Source organism: Stigmatopora nigra, chromosome 6, assembly GCF_051989575.1.
Source record: "Stigmatopora nigra isolate UIUO_SnigA chromosome 6, RoL_Snig_1.1, whole genome shotgun sequence".
NCBI lineage: Eukaryota > Metazoa > Chordata > Actinopteri > Syngnathiformes > Syngnathidae > Stigmatopora > Stigmatopora nigra.
This window is the reverse complement of record NC_135513.1, coordinates 2,078,734-2,096,186: the sequence shown is the minus strand read 5'-3', so window position 1 is coordinate 2,096,186 and position 17,453 is coordinate 2,078,734. Positions and strand designations below refer to the sequence as shown.

The 17,453-nt window shown below is 40.6% G+C and overlaps 1 protein-coding gene across 1 annotated transcript in view; it reads right to left on the bottom strand.

Annotated features, from left to right (window-relative positions):
- The window catches only part of pnpla6 (patatin-like phospholipase domain containing 6), a 111,219-nt gene that overhangs the window by 72,213 nt on the left and 21,553 nt on the right, over positions 1–17,453 (bottom strand). The window contains exons 9-17 of the mRNA XM_077718293.1: positions 14,767–14,847; positions 12,127–12,255; positions 11,840–11,920; positions 3,861–3,996; positions 3,660–3,722; positions 2,252–2,352; positions 1,903–2,082; positions 1,357–1,434; positions 32–237 (exon numbers count right to left, since the gene is read on the bottom strand). Coding sequence (XP_077574419.1) covers positions 32–237; positions 1,357–1,434; positions 1,903–2,082; positions 2,252–2,352; positions 3,660–3,722; positions 3,861–3,996; positions 11,840–11,920; positions 12,127–12,255; positions 14,767–14,847 — 1,055 coding nt within the window. The remainder of the gene's footprint in view (positions 1–31; positions 238–1,356; positions 1,435–1,902; positions 2,083–2,251; positions 2,353–3,659; positions 3,723–3,860; positions 3,997–11,839; positions 11,921–12,126; positions 12,256–14,766; positions 14,848–17,453) is intronic.

The window sequence follows — 17,453 nt, the reverse complement described above, 5'->3', positions numbered from 1 at the left end:
AATGATGTATGATGAGTAAAATAAAACTTACTCATAGAAATTGGATTTAGATATTTTAAGGTAAGTGCAGTCTCGTATAGCCTTGATTGTAAAAATTAGAGGCTCTCCAGTAAGCACAGCGAGCTGTCCCACCATCTCCCCTGGGTGAGTCACAAATAGGCAGATAGCTTCTTGCTTATTTATCATTCGCTGATAGACATGAAGGCAACCAGACAGGACAAAGTGCAGACTCACATCCTAAGGAAGAAAAGAGGGAATGGGATAAAGAAATACACATCGTTTGATTTGACTTTGTCTCATCTCATTTACTGAATAGCGTTAGCCTCACTAGGGTCGCGGGCGGTGGGAGGGGGGGTCATTTGAATATTTTTTTCCCAGCAGACTTTGGGCCAGAGGCGGCGCATGGTCGCTGGTCTCTTGGTCCCTTTTGGTCGCCGGTCAAATGTACTTAGATATTAAACAGTACTTAGATATTAAACTCTCTTTTAAATTTTAAACTCTCTCTTAGATATTAAACTCTGTCTCTTTGATTTTAAACTCTCTCTTAGATATTAAACTCTCTCTCTTTAATTTTAAACTCTCTCTTAGATATTAAACTCTCTCTCATGAATATAATTTTGAGAGCTGGCTTCAACAGTAAACTCTCTGTCACCATTTCAGCGACGACCAAAAGACCGGTGACCAAAAGACCAGCGACCAAACGTCCGAGTACCGAGGCGGAGCACACCCTGAATTGGCGGCCAGCCAATCGCAGGGTACAAGGGGACAAACAACCAATTTAGAGTATCCAATAAGCCTACCATGCATGTCTTTGGAATGTGGGAGGAAACCGGAGTACCCAGAGAAAACACACACAGGCCCAGGAAGAACATGCAAACTCAACACAGGTGGACCTACCTGGATTTGAACCCAGGTCCACTACTGTGAGGCTGACGCACTAACAACTTAACTGCCGGGCCGTCCTTAACTTAGTGTACCAATATTATTTTTTTATACTATAACAAGAGAAGTCCCAATCCGAGTAGTCTTATCATGTTTTCAGCGTCATTGATTTTTTTCGACTGCCTTAAATCAAGACACTATGCAAACATGTCTGCTGAATGACACAATTTCTCTAAATAAACGAATGGAACAGATAAACAGAGGGTAAAATAGCTTATAGAGCAATAGAGCATGTTGCAAAATAGAGCATTTCTTATTAAAATGAGTAGCTTCTGTACCACCAGGTCTCACTTTAATTCACATACTTTCATGTATAAAATATTTTTTTTGCAATATTTATACTGGATGGAAGTTAAAAACCAAAATTAGGGACATCCCTACTATAGACTACTCAATTCAAATAGTAATACTTACCTGGTCTCCCTGTCTGGCCAATACAGCTCCAGCTTTAGCGTGATGTAAAGTAACTTTATCATTCAACAGGGACGGGTCCTAGCATTGAAAGATGTAATTTAAAAAATGAGTGAACTTAATAATATTAAAAAATAGGCAACCTTAGCAAATCTTTCCCAATCATTTTATGATTTCATTCAAATAAAGCTTGAGAAAGTGAAGCCTGAACCACTCACAGAATACTTTATTTTTGCGTCAGCCGGAAAACCTTCATGTCTGAGTGTTTTTTTGTTTTTTTTACTGCAAAGAGTATTGTACAATTTCTAGCAGGAGGCCTCCCGACTGACCTGCCCTCAGCATTTTAATCTGTAGTCAGATGCTATAGGGTATTTGTGATTTTGCTAATTCATCCAAAAAGTGACTTATTTCTCAATTCATAGACTACTATATTGCAGAACAATGTTTTTTTACTCAGATTCATTTGCAAATATAATTAGTCTGTGACTGAATGTACAAAGCTGATAACCCTGTGGGAAATAATGGGAAATAACAAAGCAACACACATACCTTAATTCGCATGAGATTAAGGACCTCTTTCTGAGCTTCCTGAAACAATGCTGAATTGGATCGGCAGGTTAAGGTTGTGAAAATATTGTCAACCCCTGCCTCTTCCTCTGGATACAGATAGACCCCTGAGGGAATTTCATCAACTGTCACCTTCCTCTCCCGCTGGTCCTGGAAAATGGACTGTCATGATTCAAACAAAGTTTGATTAGCCTCACTTGCTACTTGTGAGGTCATCTATATTGTTAAACTGACTTTGTTGAAGCTAAGGTAACTATAATAGCATCATTTTTTTTTCATCGGGATAAAAAGAAATACCACTGATAAAAGGTATACTGTACTGGATACTGACCCGAGTAAAGCCATGCAGGGTGTTGCCATCTTCTGCAGACAAGGAGATCCGCCCCCTTTCATATGCCATGTCAAAGTCTGATTTACGACCTTTCTGTAGACCTGCACAGATCGAATTAAATTAACCATTTGATTCCATTCTAAATGCGTGTTTTCATGCACGTCTTCCTTGAGCGAGAAAAAACTCAAATGTGAATTTTTCATAGTAGGGTTCATTAAATCTGGCCATAGGGTCATAAGTTAACAGAGGTGAGGTGAATTTAATAACTGTATATTAACAGGGGTAAGCATACAGACTGGGTAAAAATGTTGGAGTAATTGTGCACATTTAACATTTGAGCTTTTTTCCCACCACATTTACATATGTATACAGACACTCCCCTACTTACCAACTTTCAACTTTGTCAAAAAATGTTCATAAGTTCGATTTTGTATTGCGCGCCTTTTCAAGAAGGAAGACCATGTTCTTCATACTCATCCTCGTTATTGTCCGCTCCCTTTTTTTGCACTGTTGACCCGTTGACGTCCTCTCATCATACCAGCTTCACTTACTTATCTAAATTCCTCATAATGCAGGTAAAAAAAAAGATTCATAGTGTTTACCACTCGCTTTGTGTCTTCGGGAAAAGGATATTGTGGCCGTCTTCGGAATGTTAGTTTCTTCTTACTTCGTATAACACACGGTAGATTCATTTATGCCGCAATTGCGTTCTACGCCATTAGCAACATTAGCATGTCTCGTTTTTTTCCTAGACTCATTGGATGCCAGGACGCTTAGAAAGCATTTTTAACAGCTCAAAATCCAAATAAAGCTGGAATAAGCACGGCATAGTCTTTCTTCACAGGTGATGTGCGCAATGGGAAATTCACTCACAACAATAGAGAAGAAGGCATGTCGTCCCGCTCTGCCTTTTTATATCATTCTTCTTCAAGGGTGAAATGTGGCTATTTTGTCTCAGCTCCGACCGAGTGCCACCCAAATCAGGGCCGACAAGAAGCAACTTCCGTTATTTTTATCCTTTCTTCGGCTTGTGTGTTCCGGCGTGAAATTTTCATGATCTTTTTTTATACTAAATATAAAATATTAAAAAAATGTTATGTACTGAAGCCGCGAAGTAGTGAGGGATCACAGTATGTATCAGAATATACATTTGGATGTGCTTCATTTCACCTCCATACATACATTTCCAAGGTATAGGATCGAGACTTGCTATCAGCAGTTTTTCAAAATCAGGTGACTCGGACTCACATGCACAATTATGTAATCGGACATAAAAATATGGTATATTGCATTCATCTTTAAAATGCATTAATTTACAAAGCTATATAAATCTTTCCACGGGGGCACATTGTTTCCATACAATTTCATATGAGGTAGAAAAAAAATACAATGACAAAAAACACCTTACCAGCAATATCTACAGGCATGGAAATGGTCCTGCTGAGAGGAACTCCATCCTTCTCTTGATCTACTATTAAAAACACCAACAAATGCCGATTTAATGTCACCAAGATAAGATTAAATGTAGTCATACGTGACTAATTTTGTAAATATTGCATATTGCTATTTTTTGGCCATGAAATATATTTCAAAGCCTTACTTTACTCACCAGTAAATGCACATTTTAAGGCAGCTTCGCGTTGCTCCTCGGGCACAGTCAAACTGCCAAAGCGCCTGCCATGGCGGATAGGACTTGTGCGGGTCGGGCGGGGAGATAGAGGCTGCTGCCGTGAAGGGTGCAATTCCTGTCATTTAGAACGTATGAGAGAGGAAATAGCAAAGTTATGTACATTTGTTGTTCCATTCATTTATGTAAACAATGTAGGAATGATTAAAAAAAGATCGAAAAAATGTTTTACTATGCTGGCGACAACGAAAATTTAGTGGCAAACTGAGCGCATCTGATACCAGAGGAGCTGGAGTAGTGATGGTTTGCTGTTCGCTAGGAGACACAAGTCACGGCCGAAGGAACCTTAATAAATGTGCTTTATTGAAGTTTACGACGCTAGAAAAATTGGTCTCACACCGCGAGTTACTAAGCTCAATGGTGTCTCAAAGTATATTTGTGAAGAACTGCAGTTAACAACAAAACAAATAAGAAAAGTAGGATGTCTACTTGCGAAAAGCTTTGATGGGAAATTTGTTGTTCCAATATACGAAATAACTATCCAATTTACGAATACAATATCCCCAAAGCATAAACACTCTGTAACCAGAATACTATTCTGAAATTGTCGTGATAGTTAATTTTCTATTGACGACATCACAAAACCCTGATGGCCTCAGTTTGGCTAGAACAAAGCTGCATAAAAAACTGTATATACCACCATAGTGTCATAAAAGGCCCTCCGCACGCTCCTAAGGACCGTAGTCTCCTCAGTAGGTGGAGGCGGCACTGGTCCCTCTGGTACATGGTATCTATGTTTGTGGACCAGTCCAGTTTCTTGTTGAGGTGAACGCCAAGGTACTTTAAATTCTCCATGATTTCAATGTTTTTTCCCTGGATGTTCAACTGTGTGGTCGTTCCGTTGGGGCTTCTTCTGGAAAATTGATCACTATTTCCTTTGTCTTATTGGAGTTTTGTGGTGCCTGGTATGGCGTTTTGCATACTGAGTGAAGGTGGGGAGAGTAGAAGCCAAGGAAAAATTGTTAAAACGTCGGTAACCGTGACACATTAGCGTGAAGAAGCTTGGGAGTAGCTCCCGCATCGGCAGAAGTGAGAAAATCAAATCAAATTAAAAGACTTTATTGTCATGATACACAGCTGCGTATAACAAAATTGGTGGTGCTACTCCACAAAGTGCGTTTCCCCAGTAAAAAAATAAAAAGCCACTTCCAGGCAAGGTAATTTCTAAAATATTGCACAATCTAAGATATTGCACATTGTTATTGTAAACCCCAAAGTTCATGCACAGAAGGAATTGTGTCGTACTAATGCTATTTCAGAGCCTTGATGGCTGTGGGGAAAAAACTGTCCCTAAGTCTATTTGTCCGTGTTTTGTGAGAGCTGTAGCGTCTGCCAGAGGGCAGCGGGTGGAACAGGTTGTAACCAGGGTTGTATGGGTATCTAACAATGTTCCCGGCTTTGCTGAGGTAGTGAGGGCTGGCAATGTCATCCAGTGAGGGCAGTCTGTCTGATGCCGTGCTTCCAGCGTACCACACTGCAATGCGGTATGCCAGGATGCTCTCCACAGTGGCTCAATAGGTTACCAGAAGCTTAGTGTCCAAGTTGTTCCTCCTGAGTACCCTGACTTTGTGTTTGAGTCGTTCTACATGTGTTTTACGGTCAATAATTCCAACATGCGTCATGCTGAAGTCGCATTTGAATGTTGTGCAATATGCAAATGTTGGTGCTTTTGGAGATGCCTTCGAGATGTCAAATATGAACCAATAAAACTTCTGCGAGTGTCTGGGTTTCTTATTAGAGGTTTCATCTAAATTGCCCTCCATTTTCCATTTAACCCAAGCAGGCATATTGATAAGACTTATCAGTGCTGTGTAGTACTTCTACTTCCTTCAGAACAAGGGGATGAATTGTTACAAAACACAAAACTGGTGATTTAGTCTTAATAAGACTTACTTCCCTTATGAACAAAAACATACAGTGGGGCAAATCAGAGACGTTCTAGGGGGAACTATATCACAACTGTGGGGGTTGACGGCACTGCCGTATCCCTGCCGATCTCGGCACTGCCGTATCCCTGCCGATCTCGGCACTGCCGTATCCCTGCCGATCTCGGCACTGGAGCGGTCCTCTAACTCGACGACAGAGGGGCCCATGGAACTCGGTGGACGTCTTCAGTCAGTGGAGCAACAGAGTTGAAAAAGAATTGGCTTCTACTATGGCTTGCCAGGCCACCTGGTGGCCAGCTGTGACGGGCTGTGCTCACACTTCTAAACCCCACATCGTTTCTCACACCGGGGTTGAGAGGCCAAAGACTCCGAATGACTTCTGCACTTAATTTAGTCCCCGTCCGGCACATCGGGGGATTTGGAACAGCAGCAGTTTACTAATAGGCTGCAGCTGCCCACGGTAGTATCTTTTGGGGACAAGAACTTCGAAGCTACCGCTCTCATCGATTCAATGCAGATGAGTGTTTCATCGACCCATCCCTGGCTGCCGCAATTGATCGTGCATTGACTAGGCATCCTGTGACTGAGTGTGCGTGAGACTACAACGGCGAAAAGTTCGACCCCGGTGAAAACTTGGGAAGCAAAGGAAGGCCACCCATTTGACGTGGACTTGGAGACCAGGAGTGGAGACGACGATGATGACTCGTGAGTCGCTCCGCCACCTCGCTCTAACCTCGGCATGGACTGTCCAGGGCAAGAGGCACTGCTACTGCCTCCCGATGGGCCAACTCGCCGCTTCCTTGCGGGTCGCCCTGGACGACTTTCCATTATTACATATTTGCTCGCAATGAAGAACGCTTTGCTTTACTTAGATTATTAGTCTTACATTATTATGTATTTGCTCGCAATGAAGAATGGATCCTCGATCGTGAGTTAACCTAGAAAACGTGAAGGTCACTCCTCTCTCCAACTGGACTTTGCACAATACTCTTCACACCGCTCCCTTGGGAAGATCCGGAGGACTTTCAATTTTTTTGACTTCTCACTGTGTGGTTCACACCGCGCCCTTGGAAAGATCCGGAGGACTTTCAATTGTTTTGAGAACTGTGATGCCTGTTGTAAAATCTTGTGTATAAACCGCAAAGAGCTGTGTCGAATGAGAGAAGTAACCTTGCACAAAGACATGTCAGGTTGGATTCTCTCTTGCAAGAACACCTCAGATGGGTCTGATGTCTGTTTTATTTGTGCGTGCATTTGGCAATGCCTATTGGTGAACATGGCTGGTCTACTTGCCGAAAGATATTGAGCCGACTGACATCTGGCCGACAGCCAACTCGCCGAAAGACCATCTGGCCGAACGGAGAATTAGCCGAAAGACTATTTGGCCAACCGACTATATCGCCGAAGAACATTTAGCCGACGCGCTCACCCCGCCCCCGGTCGTGAGTGTACAAGTTTTTCAACCTCGGCTCGCAGGCCATATACAGCCCGTTACTGATAGCGACATTCATTTAGAATAACAGGTTAAAGATAACATTCATTTAGAATAACAAGGACATTTATTCATGGGCAAACAACGTAGTCATAACAGTGAGTACTATAATGACAAAAGAAAAAAAATAGTTATGACAGTATATACTGTAATTTACACCAGCATAGAAAACATTGAGATTAATCTTTGAATCTTTGAAATCATTTTGAATATATATTGGAAATTATTTAAAATTAAAATATTGCTCTTATTAGCACAGATCATTGGAATTGTGTTCCATGGCATTTTCAGGTATTGTTCTCTAAGCCCTCTAGTCTGTATTTTAGTAAGTCCAGAAAATTTTAGACACATTCCCCCATGCAAAATGACCCACCAGAACCGAGTGGACCCGCTTTTAATACACACCCGTACACACTCTAAACTGATTTTGAATCGGAGAACACTTCCACCTGATGGACAAATATTTTTACTGCAATTGGGTCCGGTACCAGGTTAAAAGTACACTTTTTACCGGGAAATCAAGAACCCTGGGCTCGGTTTAGTCTCTAAAAATCACCAGTACTTTTATTTATGCTGTGGTATTCGTATTTATTCGTTTAATGCCGTTTTCGGCTGGATTGTAAGTCATTTTAGTGCATTTTGGAGTTTTTCGCTATTGACGTCCATGGCTGTCTTTTACCGGGGAAATCACTACCAAGGGCTCGGTTTAAGCTTCCAAAGAGCTCCAGTATCTGTATTTAATCATTAAATGCTGTTTTTCTACGTGATTATAGCACATTATAAATATTATAAAAAAATACCAAATATTCCTGAATACTCTTTTCATGGGAAGAGTATTTCGGATTATTTTTATTAAGCAAGAAGCACCATATTTGAACTTGTAGTAGTTGTTTAATTGATACCTCTTTGGAGTTCGAGATGCGCAGAAATATATACCTGTTAAATATATTTTAATTTCAAATAAGTTTCCAATATTTTAGGAAATATATATTCAAAATGATTTGCTGAGAATGTTAATTCAAAGATAAATCTCAATGTGTTATATTCTGGTGTAAATTACAGTATCTACTGTTATAACTCCTTTTTTCTTCTGTCATTATAGTACTCACTTTTATGACTACTTTGTTTGGCCGTGAATAAATGTATTTGTTATTTTAATGAATGTTGGTATCTGTAACTTGTTATTCTAAATGAATGTTGTTATCTGTAACTTGTTATTTTAAATGAATCTTGTTATATGTAACTTGTTATTCTAAATGAATGTTGTAATCTGTAACTTGTTATTCTAAATGAATCTGGTTATCTGTAACTTGTTATTCTAAATGAATGTTATCAGTAACGGGTCGTATCTGGCCCGCGGGCCAAGGTTGAAAAACATGTTCACACACACGACCGGGGGCGGGGTGAGCGCGTCGGCTAAATGTTCTTCGGCTAGATAGTCGGTCGGCCAAATAGTCGTTCGGCCAGATGGTCTTTCGGCAAGTAGTCCGTGCGTCATTGGTGAACCTATCATTTTTGGTCCTGTGAACCTGGGACTCAACATACCAGAGGAGCCCTGGTCTACATCTGCAGACAAGATTTCCGGCAGAGCGCCTGGATTCACGACGGTTGAAGACCCATCTTACTCCAAGTGACATCCTAAGACATCTCTGGTGAGCCCACATGAATGTTTGCATGTTGTGACGGAGGTTCCCAATGTGGTAAAAAGGGCATTGCATGTGAAGGTCCATTTTGAGAAGTGGACTCGCGTCCTAGGGACGGCGACATTAAAACCCTGTGAATACTAGTCCCTAACTGGTGAGGGACAGAGCATGAGTCTATAAAACTTAGGGCGTCGGTGTCCTGTACTGTGGTCCGGTAGGTACTTAAACTCCGAAAGTATATCAGGAGCGGGAGGGCGTACTTGTGTTGCGTTTGAAGTGATAACCTAAGGAAAACAAACGAAGGCCGAAAAGAAAAGGGAAAAAAAGGAAAATTACTACCTAACACACCAACTCACTTCAAAATGGGGAGCTCGAATAATAAGGCGGCTAATGAAGACGATCCGAAAGCGCGTCTGCCGTGTAAAGATTGGAAATTTGTTGAAAATTATAGCACTTCAAGGGTTAAACACCTAAACTTATGGATAAACAAATATGGGTTTGCTGTCCAGCTTAATATACATAAAATAGTAGACCTACAGGATAAAATACACACTAAGCGTAGGGGTAATCTATATAAAATTGAGAAGGATGGATATGATGAAACCTAGAAAGTGCCACTAGATCTATAGTTCCCAAGATTGATGCCACTGTACCACCTTTAACAGGTAGAAAATTCACAAGGCTCTTGAACTATGGTTGGACAAACCTAGCTATGTTAAACAATGTCCCATACCCAATTTTAAGGCTTTGTTTCGCTAGTAACATGTCATTCTGGGGCAAGTCTAGGCCGGTAGGAGAAGTCCCCATGAACTACTGTAGTGAGGTACTTACCCCGTGCACACGAGACACCACTAATAAAGCCAGGTTCAATGCCACAGGAGCACCCCTGGGTGCCACCTGCAGGGACTGTTACACTCCCTGATGTGATGGGCACGGATCCTCAAGATGATGGGTATTGGATGTGTGGATATACAGCGTATTTGGGTTTGCCCACAGCATGGAAAGTTCGATGGAAAGGATGATAAAAAAAAACTCTCTAGCACACGCTGGTATTTTACAGTGACATACAGTATCACAGCATGACAAACCATGCCGGAGATTCTTGTACTCCTCCAAAGTGTGACGAATCCCCGGAGTCGTCTGGGTAAATGTACTTGTCTTGACTTAAAAATTGTGTTCGCTCATTAAGAGGGACGTAGAGGAATTTTTCCTCAGTACCCCTGAGTAAACTTGAGTTATTTTTTTGCCTCTGCCTTGACAAGTGACTTTTTGTTATTTTCTATTTTCTAAAATTTGTATTCTAAAAACTGAACAAATTGATGTTTAAAGAAAATTATTTTAGTTACTTCAGGGGTGAAATGTGAAATATGAGTTGTATTATTTTATTTAATCTTGCAAACTTTTGCACTCTGATGTATTAAAAGTTACTAGAATAGAATTGTATTTACACCTATTGGTTAAAATGTGCACTGCACGTTTTGTACTCCACCGCCTTATTTTGTATCAACGCCTCCCATTTTTATGACTTGTCTTAGCTCTATTAAAAACACTGTTGAAGCAGTTTTTCGGTGGAAAATCGCTTTGAGGAGCCTGGAGAGTAATCACACTCTCCGGCATCTGAATTGTTGCATCCCCCGCCTCTGCACACGCGGCCTTAAATTTTATTCGATCGGCCTCAGTGTGTGCTCCTGTGTTCGAGTTTATTGAAGTGTTGGCCAGTACCGCCAACAATAGTATTAGATTTTTCATCGCCATGCTTGCTTGTTAAGTGATAAACATAAGATGTATACCATTCATTAGAACCTATATGAATGGAGCCCAAAATGTATCTTGTCTGTGTCTCCTTTTCACAGGGCCGTGTTATGGGTCTTCAGCCTCCAGTTTGAACTTCTACAAGGCAATGTCATGTTTGGAGCTTGTTAGGGTTATTAGTCTTGCAATGTAGAAAGTGATTCGCTTACTACATCTAAAATGCCTGCTTGCAACGAAGTAAGTGCTTTGCTCCTTAATTAAACTAAACAAAAGGGAAGCCAAATCCACTTGGACTGCTGGAATGTGGAGAAGATCCTTTGGCTGCACATGACCTTCATTTGTTTTGACTATTTGACGTCTCACTTCCGTTTCCCACCCCTGCGTTGAGAATTGAGACGTTCATTGTAACTAGGGTCCTTGAAGTTAATAAAGAGGGAATAGAAGCGTGGTGCCAGAACAAACCTGGGTTGAGACCTCAGTGGTTCGATTTCTCGTTGCAAGGAAAACCAGAAGACTGTCTTTTCTCTGTATTTGTGCATGCATTTGGGAATGCCTATTGGTGAACCTGTCAGAGCTTAAACAACCTTTAATTTTGAGCTTCATGATAAAAATCTTCCTTGTATGGATAAAAGTATGGAAAATTAATTAACAAATGATAAAACCATTGACAACTCGTCGACATATCTTTATCCATTAAAGCATATCCCCTCTGCTGGATCTTTAAGTCCTGTGATATAATCTCTTTTCTTTCTTTTTTTTTTTTAGAAAAGCTGATGGCAATGTTACATACATGATTTTTCTGTACAATTTTAATATGAATGGAGCTGTGTGAGTCTTGATTGTCTGTGGTTATACACTTTAACAATATTCTATCACTTGGTGTTTAAAAATCTCTGACTATGGTAAATTAAAAACACAAACAATATATAAACGTTAAAAAAAATTCAACAACACGAATATTGAAATGTCTCAAATGACAAAATCAATATGAAAATCATATATTTATATTAATCTCAACAAGATAAATTTACAAAATTGGATATTCATTAAAACATACATTCAAATAAATGGAAAAACTCACATATATAATGTTGATGTATAGTGTTTCTGAGTGTGATATGAACTCACATGGCTGAAAAGCTCATTAGTTAGGCCCAGGTAGTTGTGCAGGGCTAAAATTGTCACTCTTTGGAGGCGAACCATGATAATCTGCGGGAGGGAAGTTCATTAAATGAGCAAAGACAGATCAAATCTGGTGTGAGAAACGATAAACTGAACAACATCAAAGTAGTAAAAAGATATTAAATGAATGACCTGAAAATAAAGAAAAACAGGAGAAATAAAAAATATTCACAGCCATGGTGCAGCAAAATAAAACTTTAGAAGGAATCAACAAGAAACGATCCGATCCTTACCTGTACTACCCGCACCAGGGTCTCTGGGTATTTCTCAAATATAGACAGAAAGGCCTCTACTGGTAAACGCAGAACTGTGGAAATCTCAGCAGCTCGTGCTGACATTGTTTTGTAGGGCTTCTGGTGGCCCTGGACATACAGAAAGCCCCCTAACATTTTAGTTTTTGATGTGAAAATATAAAGATTTCAGTTGGAGGACTAATGCACGCAACTTAACAAACAAAATCTAAAAACTGACTTAAATTGTTAAATTTAAAGTTCCATTTTCATAGGTTTTTTACACACAATTACTGTATTTACCCGCCAGAGCATATAAGGTGCACCGTTAAAATTATTGAATTTTACTATTTCTCGCATTTAAGACCTCTGATTCACAATTTTCACCAACATGTTCATGTTTTTAATAGGGAGTATAAATGTGTTACTTTGAAGGCAAAATCTTAAGAAAAGTTATCGCACGTTGTATTTCTGAGATACTGTATTAATCAAAATCACATTATTAGGTTCAATATCAACAGGAAGTAAAGCAGCCTGTCTTTGTAATTGCAAAATATCAAATTATTCAACATGAAAAAAGAAATATTTCTATCTTGATGAGAACAAAGTTTTTTAAGGATTTCTTTCCATAAGAGGCAGTCAATATCTCAATTTTTTTTCTCAGGTTCATATTACTGAAATAGTTGTCACTTTCGAACAAGACATAAAGAGAAAAAATCAAAGCGGAATTTTGTTTTATTTCTTAACCACAGATGTACAATCTTTTCCTTTCAAAAAGGAAGTGACGTAAGCACAATTAGGAATCGTGTCCATAGCGGTTTGGTGTTTAGTCTCTGGGTACAATGCTAATAGCATGCGATGCACATTACGCAGGTATCAAGGCTGATATTTTGACGATCAACCGCAATACTTTTGATTAACGTTAACAATTATCGGGATGTGCTGACATGGTAAAAGCTACGGGCACAAGGCTACTTGCGTATGGCCAGCCGTACCACGTTTAACAAGGTAATAAGGCGCCGCCCTAGGCAAGATGACGGCACCCTGAGATAGGAGTGACAGGGACAAGTGAGTTTTTATTTCACTTTTTAAAGTAAGATATGTTTTTTTTCTTGACATTTCATTGATAGAGATACAAATTATTTTTATTGGCTTTTTTTTTATTTATCTATTCCCTATTTTGAAATAAATGACCGTATCGGCCTCATTGTCTTGCATTATGGCATCTTGTCGTTATTACCATGTCCTTTCGTGCGTCGTCTTTCTATGCGCATGTAAACCGTCCCCTCGATTGGGTCATCATTTTTTGTCCAACAAATGCAGTTTATATGCGAGTAAATACAGTAAATGATAGAATTAAAAATAAACATAAAACATCAAAATCATGACTCGCACAAATCCATGTCTAATGAAAATGTAAAATACGCCACAAGAGTACAGGAGTTAGCAGAGGATGTGGGCTGAAACCCAAAAGGGGTGTTAAAACAAGTTATCCTGGATTCATCATGGAAATCACAATTGAAATTTGGCCAGAAGTCCCAAAGAACATAAGATTGTACAGTACAAATTCAAACAAGAGGTTGAAGCAACATAACACGTCACTCATAAAAGGAGCGACAGTCACTGTGTATAGTAAGAAAGGGGTACTGTTGACCTCGACTTTGGATGTTTTGAGTCAGAGGGCCGAATACTTAGAAGATTTCAAGTCCACTGACCCCCCTTCTAATGATGAGGCAGAGGGTGGGGACTCTGACCCTCAGCATTGGGTCTCTGCATTTGTATACAGTTTAGTTCAGTTGGATTCATTAGGCTGTCATCTTCAACTCTGACTGGAGCATTTTGAACATGTAAAAGGGTCAGGGATATAATCACCAACAGCAAACCTCAGGCCATAGTCTTAAATGAGAAAAAACTGGCATTCCCTCTTCTGGCCTGGGATGTGATCGATCTCCAAATGGATAAGTTGAAGTACTTCAGGGTTTTGTTTACAAGTCGATGAAGAATGGAGCCTGAGGTCAATAGGCAGATTGGTTGTGCAGGGCTAAAACTGTCATTCTCTGGATGGAATCTTCAAGAGAGGCAAAGCTCTCAATTTACCGGTCAATCGACGTTTATATCCTCACTTCTCGTCACAAGCTATGGGTCGTGACCGAGCGGACAAGATCCCAGATGCGAGCATCTGAAATCAATTTCCTCTGCAGGACGTCCACGCTCTCCTTCAGAGATGTGATGACAAGTCCTTCATCCGGAAGGCGCTCGGTGACGATGACTCACCCATCTGATGAGGATGCTTCCCTGATGAGATGTTTCGGGCAAATCCCACTGGTAGGAGATTCAGGAACACCTTGGGGTCCTTGGGAAAGAGCTCGATATAATTGCACAGTTTCGAGAAGTCTGGGCTTTCCTGCATAAGCTACTGCCCCTGCTACTTGACTTTGTGCAACTGGGAAAAAATGGATTGATGCATTTTCAAGTTAAGGATCTGTGTGAGTCTTGATAATTTATATTTCACTCACAGACAAAAAATCATAATTTGATGAGTGTATAAAAAACAGGGGCATTGAAGCAAGGTGATGCTGATACAAGGATTACTTCATCTGCATACACATGCAAATTTATGACAGAAAGGCAAGCATAACATACCGTGATTACATCTAAAATGCTCAGGAGGCTGTGGACACTGTCTCCGGGGAAAACCTCCTTCACAACACATTCTTTGCTATCCTTGGAAAAAAAAAGTAAACTGCATCACATTGGAAATAAGTTTAAACAGAAAGCTAAAGACACTTAAGAGAATTATTTCTTATAATGACATGACTTCTTTTATTGATATAAAATCATAGATATTTGTAGGTACAGTGGGGCCAATAAGTATTTAGTCAACCAAGTGCAAGTTCTCCTACTTGAAAAGATTTAGAGGCCTGAAATTGTCAACAAGGGTAAACCTCAACCACGAGAAACAGAGTGTGGAAAAAAACTGAAAATCACTTTGGAAAATAAATATTTGGTCATCTACAAACAAGCAAAATCTCTGGCTGTTAAAGTCTAACTGTAAGGTCTAACTTCTTCTAACGAGGTCTATCGAGGTATCCACTCATTGCCTGTATTAAGAGCATCTGTTTTTAACTCATTACCGGTATAAAAGACACCCGTCCACAACATCAGTCTCTCACACTCCAAACTTCACTATGGGCAAGACCAAACAGCTGTCCAAAGACACCAGAGACAAAATATGTAGATCTGCACTAGGCCGGGAAGACTGACTCTGCAATAGGTACAACACTTGGTGTAAAGAAATCCACGGTGGGAGCAATTGTTATGATATGGAAGACATTGAAGACCACTGATAATCTCCCTCGATCTGGGGCTCCATGCAAGATCTTACCCTGTGGCGTCAAAATGATAACAAGAACGGTGAGCAAAAATCCCAGAACCACACGAGGGAACCTACTGAATGGCCTACAGAGCTGGGACCACAGAAACAATGGCTACTGTCAATAACACAATGCGCCAAATGAACTCAAATCCTGCACTGCCAGACATGTCACCCTGCTGTAGCCAGTTCACATCCAGGCCTGTCCGCGGTTTGCTATAGAGCATTTGGATGATCCAGAAGAGGACTGGGAGAATGTGTTATGGTTCGATGAGACTAAAAAATAACTTTTTAGTATCAACACAGGTTCTCATGTTTGGAGGAGAAAGAATACTGAATTGCATTGTTACAACTCCCCCTGGTGTTAAGATGAACCAGTTAGTTGCAACTACCACAGCAGAAAAAAATTCTGTCAATGAGCAGCCAGACACACCCTGCAAGTACCATTCTATGATAGTTTATTTACAAAAAAAGTCCACCAAAACCTGGACTACGGGACAACATAGGGGAAGCAAAATATACTCAAGTGGCGCCCTCAAATAAATAAAGGTAAAAAAAAAAAAAACATTCCCAGACAGGTATTCGAATGAACATCCATGAAAATACAGAAAATAAGGCCTAAGGGTGCCACTGTCAGAACTGATGTAATAAAAGTTTAGACAGGGGAATACACTACATGTATAAGTGCAAAAAACTATATGTATACCCCAGGGTGTCTAAACTTATCTCAAGTCCCCCTATATAGCCCAAAATAATTAAGTTTATCAACATAAATACTCAATATAACAATGAATAGCATATTAACAATATCAGATGAAGCCGGGGCAAACAAATCTTACTCATCTCTAGACAATAAGAGCTATCTAAAGAAAGTAAGGACTCCACTGCCTTAGCATCTACAATCACAGATGGTCGAGCCCAGAACTGAAAAATAAGAGGGTTTGAATAAGAACAGGAAGTCGATCTTGATTGGAGGTCGGATGATTGGGAAGTAGTCACAGCTGTGTTGGCCTGGGCAGGGCTTTGCCACAGGGGTGGAGCCACAGCTCCATGTACCTGAAGAAGAAAAAGAAACCACACACAAAACAATACACCCTACTACATAGTGTCTACCCAGGCTGACAGCCGTAACATGCATCCAAAGAATACCATACCCACCGTGAAGTATGGGGGTGGAAACATCATGCTTTGGGGCTGTTTTTCTGCAAAGGGACCAGAACGACTGATCGGTCGGTGTAAAGGAAAAAATGAATGGGGCCATGTATCGATAGATTTTGAGTGAAAATCTCCTTCCATCAGCAAGGACATTGAGCATCAACATGACAATGATCCCAAAGACACAGCCAGGGCAATAAAGGAGTGGCTTCGTAAGAAGCATTTCAAGGTCCAGGAGTGGTCTAGACCAGACATGGGCAAACTACGGCCCGCGGGCCACATCCAGCCCGCTGGGCCTTTTAATCCGGCCTGCCGACGTTGTCCAAATAATGTTTCTTTTCTTTTTTTCCCCCAAGATGGCGCCGTCACGCGGAAGCCAGTGGCAGTAGCTCTGTTCTCTCTTATTTGTTTTTCATGTTTTACAGCCCCTCTTTTATTAAATTACATTTTAATATTTCTTAATACATTCCATTTTACTTTAATGATGAGTGATGAGTAGGTTAATACTTTAGTCCATGGGTCTCCAACCCGCGACCTGCGGGCCAACTGCGGCCCCAGGGACGATAATTTGCGGCCCGCGTCTTAATATGAAAGATTAATGTACGTGCGGCCCGCAAGATTGATATAAATTACACTTGTTGTGTTCAGAGCTGGATGAACCAATCACGGTGAGGTATACGGCTCCAGAAGGTGGGACATTGACTGGGCTGTCCAGTGCCTCGCTCACTCACTCATTAATTCCTCCAATCAGCTGGGCGGAGGGGAAGCCGTGAAGCCGATCACTCCGCTCGGCTCAGAGAGC